We start from the raw sequence: 10,418 nt of genomic DNA on the forward strand, positions 1-10,418 counted from the left end.
CAATGCATTTTGAATATTGGCACCGGTAATTTTCAGTCACTGTGTGTGTGTATATATAAGTTATTTGCCATTTTTATTAATATGTTCCAATGTTCAATGGCAAAAAACACAATTAAATCGTTAAACAAAATGATTTGCATGACAATTAATCAACTACAATGTCATTGTGGTGACAGCCCTACCTGGAGGGGGACGTGGAGCAGGATGAGCTGGACATCCACAATGGATCCGCCTCCGCCTCGAAGAGTTTGAGCGCCCGCCGCTCTCCCTGCCGCTCTCCCTGCCGCTCTCCCTGCCGCTCTCCCTGCCTTGACGTCCACCTCGCTTATGGCGCCGCGCCCCCCCGGCCTCAAGCGGACGCCTTCTACCTGGAGCCACTGATGCCTGCTGTCCCCAAGCCAGCCAAAGAGAAGAGAATCAGCCTGAACAAAGAAGAGGAGTGTGGCGAGAGTTATTCCAGAGCGCCATCGGGCCCCAGGAGAGCCTACGCCGATGCCTGTAGCTCCACCCAGAGGAGAGTGGCTGACTCAAACAACCTCAAAGCTCATTTTACTCCTATCATGAAGGCGGAATCGACCTTCAGGCCGCCAGCGGAGGGCGCGGTAGGACCCTGTCAGTCCGCTCTTAAACAGCCTCCGGGGTTCTTCCTCCACGTGTCAAGAGAGGACGTGAGTCAGGTGGAGGCGGCGGCCAGCCCTGGGCAGATCTGCCACGGTCACATCCCCACCGCGTGGCAAGGGGGCAACGATTCGGACTCGGAGATCGCCGACCTCGAGGACGAGGAGGAGGAGGTGGAGGACCTGGAGTTCATGATGGACACGTGCTTGGAGGAGCGAGAGGGAGAGGTGGAGTCGGTCAAGTTGAAAGAGGACATGAAGGTGTGCGAGCGGGACGACAAGGAGGGCGGCAGCGGACGCTCCAGCCCCTGCCTCAGCACCGTGTCCTGGGCCAGCAGCTGCAGCGCCTCGGGCAGCACCGGCGTCAGGATGACCAGCTTTGCGGAGCGCAAGCTCCACAAGATCAGCTTCCGCGACGGCGGCTCCAGCACCAGCTGCTCCCAGAAGACCACGCCCGATGGCTCGGAGAGCCATCTTCTGGGAGGCTCGCTGAAGAGCGACAGTGGCCTCGGTTGGCAGGTGAAGGAGTCCGGTGTGGTCTTTGGCAAAACGGGGTTGACGGGTCATCCCGCCATGCCCTCGGAGCTTTTACAGCTCCACATGCAGCTGGAGGAGCAGCGGCGCGCCATCGAGCATCAGAAGAAGAAGACGGAGGCCTTGTCGGTGCGACAGCGGCAGAAGTTAGGCAAAGCAGCCTTTCTGAATATAGTGAAGAAGGGCGGAGGGAAGTGTGACACGTTGCCTCAACCGTTGAAACACTCCCCGGACTTGGTTGTAGCCGCTAACAGGACGAAAGCGCTGCCCTGCAAGGACGACTCCTGGCTGGACGAGCTGAGGCTTCAAGGGAAGGCGGGAAAGACGCGGAGTGGACAGACGGGCAGCAACAGAAAGTTAAACACAGACGTAACATTCCAGGACGGCGAGGCCGAGCCCGACCGGAACAACTGCAACCGCTCCATAGAGGTTCTCAACGACGCCATCAGCTCCATCCAGCAGCAGATAATGCAGCTGTCCTTACAGCAGGACCAGATGATGAAGCAGAGCCTCACGTCACCTCCCGGCCCTCCACAACCAGTACCCCCCGCCGCCCAGCTTGTTTCAAGCCCAACATTGGCCTCCAGCTCCGCTCCCGCAGAGCTACCGGCGCTACCCAGCTCCACAAAGTGTACCGCAGCCCCGCGGGCTGCGGTACACTTTGTGGAGCTCGGTAGCGCCGGTTGCGTACCGGCCCGCCGGCCGCCCAAGCTGAGCTCCGGACAGCGCAACGCCAGGACTAAACCCTCACAGCTTAAACTGGCTCAAGAAAACAGCAGGGTTTTGTCCACTAAGCTCAGCATCTCGCCCCCAGATTGTAAGCTTCCCACCAGAGGAGGCGTTGGCGTGGACGGCCCGGTCACTGACACCAACATGCCATCAGAGATCAACTGCACGTCCGTGGTCCACGATGACTCCGACCAACGTGGCCCCAGGAAAGGATCGAGACGCTCCCCTGACCCGACTAGGTTTCAGGACGACCCCCCTTTGCGCTCCACCGGAGCTACAGAGATGATTGAGAATAGTCTCAACGGCTCAGGGAGAGAGTTCGTGGGCGATGATGAAGACAGCGCCAAGGTTAAAGGTCAGCTGATCGAGGTGGACCTCCAGCATACGCCGGAGGAACGGCTGCCACATAGTTCAGAAGACGGGGAACAGAAGAACGGACTGGGCTTCTTCTTTAAGGTAAAATACAGTATATTTGAGCATGTTACAAATTGAAAAAAACTATTGTCAGTTACTTGGACATGAAGTCATCTCAGACATACAGTAGACTGTCAACATTCAGAACAGTATAAACTACAGTACAAACTGTAAATGTACAACAACACAAATAAGACAAGTGCAAATGTACAGATTTTTTTATTATTGTTTACTACTGAGGGGATTAATGATTTCTTGCTCATTAGTTTTTGTTTTGTTTTTCAATTTGTTTTACTTTTAACAGTTAACACCGATATATGATATTGAAAGTGGGAACAGATTGGATGAAGGATTTATAATCTGCGAAGTTGTCCCAGCTGTCTGAGACATAATAGTTCCTTTTTTCGATGCTCAGGATGAGATGAAAATGGCTGAGGATGAAATGGCGAAACGTCGTGCAGCCTTCCTCCTCAAGCAGCAACGCAAAGCCGAGGAGGCCAGGATACGAAAACAACAACAGGAAGCTGACAGCGAGCTGAAACGAGACGAAGCCAGGTGACACACACACGCAATCAAACACAACATGGACACACAAATTACTCTTACAACCTGGAAAGGAAACTGTATATAAAATTCAGGGACTTTATTAGCATTTTATTTTGTGTGTAATTACTGTATCTCTTCAACTGTCTTATCCTAAAAACGTGTCTGACCGAAGGGAACTCTACAATAACTGTAACTATTACTATAAATATGTTGTTTTATAAATCATTCTAACTCAAGTAGGTGGCGATGTCCGCACCACAGATATAATGACGACAGTGCTGAACGATGTCATTGGGATCACTTTCCGAGCAATTTGCTAATAACAGAAATACTAACTGCCAATGAAAATCCATCAGAATTTACAGAATATCACATTCAACACGTCACTCACGTTCAACATGTTTACCGAACATTTTCGTTCATCAGCGTGGATGCTCACATCATTATCGTCATAGTTTTATTCATAGTTATCATTCTTGGTGTGGGGGCGACCCTTGATTCTACTTGCTTTGGTCCCAGGCGTAAAGCAGAGGAAGACCGCATTCGTAAGGAGGAGGAGAAGGCGAGACGGGAGCTCATTAAACAGGAGTATCTGCGGAGGAAGCAGCAGGAGCTCCTGGAGGAGCAGGGTTTAGCTCAGCCCCAGCCCCGGCCCCAGCCCCGGCCCCTGCCCCGGACCAAGTCCAGGAAGATTAGGCCCAAGTCCCTGCACCGCGGAGACTCCAATAGCCTCTCCAAAGGATCCATGACACGTAAGAGCCAGACCCACATATTTTACCACTTTCACAACATCGGTATCAGCAATTATGTTGCCAATGTGTCCCGAATTGGAACCACTTTCTATCTAGTGTCCCGATTTTGGCCATGTCATTATAGGCAAAAGAAAATCCAAAAGTTGGAAAATGTTTTTAAAAATAGCCGCTATTTTTTTTATGTTTTGAACAGGGCTTAAGTGGTTAAATAAAATTAAGTTTATGTGTTTATTTTTAATCTATCAACAAGTTTCTGTTAATTTGTATTTATTTATTTGCTTATAAGTTAAATGTTCTCAAATAAGAACTTTAATCAAATCCAAGTTTTTCAAATTGATTGGGAAATCTTGCATCAATATCAAAATATCGGTTATCAGTGATCTAGGACTCCAAAATCGGTATCGGCATCAGGCCAACAAATCTGGCATCGGTCGGGCTCTGCTTTGATCCTTCTGTTTTCTCATTCTGAGGATACACATTGTGCACGCAAGTAAGCCCTATCTATACATGTTATTGTACGGTGTCATTGTAATAGAGAAAATAGCCAATCTGCAAGCTCGTGACACGTCGCTTTGCTTGTCGACGCTTTGTGACCAAATAAATGTTTGTGTTTGTTTGTTAGTTTATTGTCTGTCTATATGTCTGTGTGCATTCCTTTTCCGTTGTGGTTTAGCTCTGCTTTGCACTGTCCGTGTGTGTGTGTGTGTGTGTGTGTGTGTGTGTGTGTGTGTGTGTGTGTGTGTGTGTGTGTGTGTGTGTGTGTGTGTGTGTGTGTGTGTGTGTGTGTGTGTGTGTGTGTGTGTGTGTGTGTGTGTGTGTGTGTGTGTGTGTCATGTAGGTCATTCTCTGATGGCATCCATGTTGATCAAAGCCCAGGGTTCAGCAACAGGCTGCAGGGGAGGTGAAACTTCTTAACCTCCACTGCATGACCTGATGACAAACCTTAATGATGCATTCACTGATCATTTATTTAGATGTGTCTTAATTTGTTCTTGTTTTGTTTTGCGTGATGTTTAACTCGTGACTCTTTTTTAAGTCACATGGAACAGTGGTTCTGAAAGTTGTCTCCAACATCTTCTCTCTCCATGACTTGTAGCTGATCTGAGCCGCAGTTACCAAGGGTCCACTCTCTCTCTCGCTACTGAGGCAGACAGCGTCACCTCTGGAGGGGCTGACTCACAGAGGTGAGGATGGTAGTGAATAACGTTCATGTATGAAGTGTACAAATTGCGGGTTGCTTCATTAACTGGCATGTGTACTGTGTCCCAGGGCTGGATCGGTGTGCAGTGTGGAATCGTTCCCCATGCTGAGCAGAGCCTCCAGCAGGAACCTGGAGAGGGACTGGGAAAATGGCTCCACAGCGTCATCCCTTACACTGGCTGCAGAGTACAATGGTAGCGCATAGACACACACCCCGATTAAACACTTTTACCTCCAAAATATAAAGTGCCAGTGCGGACTCTATTGTTCTCTTCTCATAAACACACACTCGACTCACAACTTAGGTTAGATCTAATTTGGTCCGTAACTTATAATGAACCTAACTAAAGACAGTCTAATGGCCCTGATACACCGGCACCGCACAGCACGACAGTTCTACCGCTTCCATTATAGTCATTTGAACTACACTGTGATCTAATTTTTTTGCTAGTAGTTTGTGTTTTTTTTTCTTCTCTTTTTCTCGCTATTGTAGGTTTGCTGTGCTGAATACATTCCCTACAATGTACTGAATGTAGCATTAGTTTCTGCTCATTTAGAAAAAATGCATTTGTCTAATGTTTCACTGTCGGATAGTGCCCATGACTTTGACAATGCGGCTCACGTGCAACAGTGCAGCTGGTGTTGCAGGTAAACCACTGACTGCGTGTGTGTCTGGTGTAGCAGGGTCTTAGGACTTATCACACACCGCTTAAAAGCCTGGCAAAATCAGTCAAATTGTTCCTATCACACCTTAGAAGTTCTTTCCCATCAATATAGAGCATACATCTGTTATCATTACCCATTATTTAATTACAACTCTTTATGTGTGTAATAGGACCAAAGCTTTTCAAGGAGCCGAGCTCCAAGTCCAACAAGTTGATCATCATCAATGCCATCGCACACTGCTGTCTGGCCGGGAAGGTCAACGAGGCCCAGAAGATCGTCATCCTGGAGGTCAGTCTGTTTACCTCAAATCAAAGTCTGACTTTGTACAAGGAGTAACAAGGATGCCATAGGATGATTTGACCGCCACATTGACCCTTGTTTATCCGGTATCCTGTATGAGTTCTCTCTCTCTCTCTCCTGACTGGATAAAATTGGTATCCTGGCCTGAAAATGTCTTTTCTGTTTACTGAAGAGCTGAGCGACGGGGGGAACCCTGTTACTGAACAAACACTCTACAGCAAAGATTACATCAGAATATAGAGCTAATTAACACTTATTTTTTTTACCAACAAATATCACTTATGCCACCTTTTAGTACTATACTGAATTAAAGGGATATTTCACTTTAAAAAAAAACTTTGGTCATTTTATCGTCTACCCAGGCTTTTCTGAGCCCCCAGACAGTTTTTAAGTTGCTTGATTCAGAATTTAGATATTTGATATTTGTTTTATCAGACACACCCCCATACAAACCCAATGTAACTTCAAACACCATTTTAACCATGGTAGATTCATCAAAAAACACCCGTCCTTGGTTCTGGTGACTGATATTGTCCTTCTAATACGTGAGGAGACCGTGTTTTTTCAATTAGTTTTTTCATTTATTTTTTATATTTTTGGGGGGAAATTAGAAAAATTAAATACAATACAAATGAAAAAGTAATCGAAAAAACACGGCCCCTCACGTATTAGGAGGGCAGAATGAGTCACCAGAACCTAGGACGGGGTTTTTTGACGAAATGTTAAAATGGAGTTTGAAGTTATAATGGGTTTGTATAGGAAGAGGGCGTGTCTGATAAAATGAATATCAAATATCTAAATACTGAATCAAGCAACTTAAAAACTGTCTGGGGGGCTCACAAAAGCCTGACTAGACGATAAAATGACCAAACGTTTTTTTGAAAGTGAAATATCCCTTTAAAGGTGTTTTTTAATGTGCTCTTGGTTAATTTTTATTCTGCCCCTGTCACTCTGACAACAGGAGTTGGAGAAGTGCGAGTCGAACCACCTGATGATCCTGTTCCGCGACGGCGGCTGCCAGTTCCGCGCCGTCTACTCCACCTCCGCGGACAGCGAGGAGATCGTCAAGTTCACGGGCACCGGCCCGCGCACAATCAGCCACGGCATGATCGAGAAGCTCTACAAGTACAGCTCGGGCCGCAAGCAGTTCACCGTCATCCCCACCAAGACCGTGTCGGTCATGGTGGACGCCATGACCATCGACAACCACCTGTGGCACGTCAAGAGGCCGGGCAGCGCCAGGAGGAAGGTGAAACACGACCCCGGGTCATTGCTGCCTTGCTAGCAGAACTACTGTTGGGCCGGACCCGATTGTTTCCAGAGATTGATATGTCATCACGTTGACTGGCAATCAGATGAGTGGTTCTCAAATGTTTTTAATGTCAAAGACCCGCATAACTCTGAGAGGGTACAAATGACGGGTCCATTTGGTTCCATTTTTACGCTCTCAGAGTTACAGACCTGCAAGGGTCCATTTGGAACCCCCTCAAGGAACCCTGAGGGCCCGTGGACCACACTTTGAGAACCACTGATGTAAACTATGTGTGTGTGCGTGTGTGTGTGTGTGTGGGTGTGTGTGCGCGCGTGTGCGTGTGTGATATACGAAGGACAGACAGACAGACATACATACATAGAGAGATTCCTGGAATGTATAGATACATTGTATTTTGCATGTGGCACTTTTATGTTTGAAGTTTTATTTTATTCTGAATTTTAGTCTTAAGTATTGTAGTTTGGCACTACATACCTTCCATAATAGCCTCTGGATCCCACGGTATGGAACAAGGATTAGACACGGCCACCCGTAACTGAGTGAGTTCCCATCTGGGAATCGGATGGTCGCTGGTTCGACCCCTAAGTCCGCCAAGTCTGTGTCGGAAGTGGCCCTGAGCAAGACACTTAACCCGTAACTGCTCTCCAGGCTCTCTTTCACTTATGTGCAACTGTACTGTAGCAAATACAGTACAACAACTAAAGGGGACTAAATTATTATTATTATTATTACACTACTGAAAAGAGACTACTGAAACGTCAGGCATTACTGTAGGAACCATTCAAATGAGTTGTGGTACAAATACCCCGTGCTGTGATTTGTCTCTTTACACTCTTCACGGGGACTTTATTTATTAATTAAATTATTTACCAGTTGATGACTACTGGCCATGGTTTCACTGCTGTTTTAACCATTTAAGTATTGGATGGTGGTAAAGACTGGCAGTAATATCAAATGCTGTTTTATGCGTTTCTTTCGTTTGATTAGATTTTTCATGTACAACGAAACACAATCGCTTCACCACAATCTCTCCGTTAATCACGTTCATCCCGGTGTCCCTCTGTTGGGTGAAAATGAAAATCTCCACACGTACATTTTGTCCCTTTAAAAACATTTATCACAAACAGAACACAGTATTTCAGTTTCCCTTTCTTAGGTTTTTGGTACCAGCTTAGCAAATCTACAAAATCTGACCAGAACTCAGACAACTTTGGGCATGACCAGTTGTAAATAACTGGTTTTGGGTGAACTTTAGTGGTTGCTGGAGGTAGTTCAGAGGTAATGAATTAAGGAAGTGACATCTTTCAAGCCAATAATTCCCTCCATGCCCACAGTAGACGCTCCTCTAATAAGATAGCAAGGTTTGTAAATATTGTACGCCCAACAGTACTGAATGAAATAAATTGGGCAATGCCAAACCACCCAGATTCTTGGGGAGTTGTAGGATTGCCTTTATAATAACGTGGAGATCCCACAGGAAGGATGTGGAGGTCTGCCTCTGAAGGACTTCCTGCTAAAACAGGGATATGCTGGAAGAACTATATAGACTTTGGAAGGACCACCATTTTGACCATACTGGCATGACCCACAGAGAACAAATGGAAAAGGCCAACAGCTCATATCAACTTTCATTTTTATAGGATTGCCTTTATAATATGTGGAGGTTTTATTACCCCACACGAAGGAAGTGGTTAGTTAGGATATCCCTGAATGAATTTGTGATGAACAAAAATACCCAGATACTGTATTTAAACCTTTTCTATAACAATTCTAAAGGAAAGGCGTGAACGTGGCAGTTTCTAAGGGAGTTAACGGGTAGGAACCCACATTTTCTGAGTGTTTATGAAGAGGTGTTATTGTGTTTTGGAGTGGTCATATACAATACGTGTACTACTTGTCTTGTTCAGAAGGAAACGTTTTAGGAGGACAAGAGGCACCATTATTTATTCCACAGCGCAGAAATTGCTTGGAAGCGCAATGCATTATGCTGTACCTTACAATAGTGCATTATGCTATGTTCACTTGAATATACTGTATTATGTATGATATGTATGGAGTCAGACAATAATGCACTGGCCTGGTTGTATATTTACTACATTTACTGGAGCTGGACTGAGCAAAAATAAAAGTATCAAGTTCAGTTTTTAACCACATTAAACCCTGGCATCCCTATTTTGGGCATGTCCTTATAGGCAAAATGTAGCCTAGGACATTTCTGCTGTGCACTTCGTACACTGGTGTTGCTCAGCGAAAACAGCCGATGCACAAGCTCGGTGACGCGCTGTGAGCTTGTAGATCGGCTGTTTTCGTCGTATGACGGTGTCAGGCCTATAAGTGGTTAAAGCAAGGTATAACGTGACTGTGAATAGCATCCAACGTGCTGCTGTAGCCACAGACACAATGCACATTCTGTCAGTGTAGCCTTCGACCGTCTGACAAGCTGCCTGACAGCACCAGACCCCACTACCTGCACTGCAGCTTATACAAGGTGTGGGAACCTGACTGCACAATACTTGATATATATGTTTGCTGCATTTTGTACATTTTTTGAGTAGCATTTGTTTTGTAAATACTGTACAATTTATGTTTACTAAACAAAAGTTGGCACTATTTTTTTAGTTTTATTCTGTTTTATTTTGTTTAGGCTTTCAAAGGTGTTTTTTTTATCATTATTATTATTATTTATATGTGTTGAATCATGTTTATTTTGAAGCAAAATAAAATGTAATAAATGCTTCTACTGCTAAACTAATGCATGGTTGCCGTCTCTCGTGTTGCAGTGTTTCTCGTGCCGTCTCGTGTTTAAAAAAAAACTATATTCATGTCCTTTCCTTGACATACATGCTCTCACAGTGAAACGGAAATTGTAGAAACGTAATGTGAACATATACATTTTGGTCCGCGCACACACATAAATTATAATTACACAGCCCTTTGCTTCATTTGGGTATGAAATAAATAAAAAATACTGCATCTACCTGGTATAAAGTGGGAACAATGTCTTATTAAGGTTAACCAATCCTTTATTAAAATATACATTTCCTGCCGTTGCAGAATTGCATATACATAGCATCACAAATAATCAAAAACGTGTTTCAACATTCATGCAGTCAGGTAATTATGAGAAAAGTGAACAGGCTATCTTTTCTGCAAAAGGAAACCTGGCCTTGGATCAAGACTGTCATACATTTATTTTATTGATTATGACAATTCAGTATCTATAACAGCCTTCCTTGGACACTTCCCCAAATAGTGTTTGGAGTTCCGTGTTTAAGGCCCGTACATCTCCATAAATAACATAAAGTGCTTACCCGGTAAGCACTTTATATTATTATTATTATTATTATTATTATTATTATTATTATTATATTACCCCTACAGTAACAG

The 10,418-nt window shown here is 45.0% G+C and overlaps 1 protein-coding gene across 1 annotated transcript in view; it reads left to right on the forward strand.

The window, feature by feature from the left end:
- The window catches only part of LOC308078808 (calmodulin-regulated spectrin-associated protein 1-B-like), a gene marked incomplete at both ends in the record, with an annotated part of 30,019 nt that extends 22,976 nt beyond the window's left edge, over nt 1-7,043 (forward strand). Inside the window, 7 exons of the mRNA XM_080420157.1 lie at nt 177-2,336; nt 2,710-2,849; nt 3,360-3,592; nt 4,689-4,776; nt 4,862-4,986; nt 5,628-5,746; nt 6,720-7,043. Of these exons, the coding sequence (XP_080276283.1) occupies nt 177-2,336; nt 2,710-2,849; nt 3,360-3,592; nt 4,689-4,776; nt 4,862-4,986; nt 5,628-5,746; nt 6,720-7,043 (3,189 nt within the window). The remainder of the gene's footprint in view (nt 1-176; nt 2,337-2,709; nt 2,850-3,359; nt 3,593-4,688; nt 4,777-4,861; nt 4,987-5,627; nt 5,747-6,719) is intronic.
- Nucleotides 7,044-10,418: the final 3,375 nt, after the last annotated feature.

This window comes from Gymnoscopelus braueri (assembly GCF_963280865.1).
Source record: "Gymnoscopelus braueri genome assembly, chromosome: 22".
NCBI lineage: Eukaryota > Metazoa > Chordata > Actinopteri > Myctophiformes > Myctophidae > Gymnoscopelus > Gymnoscopelus braueri.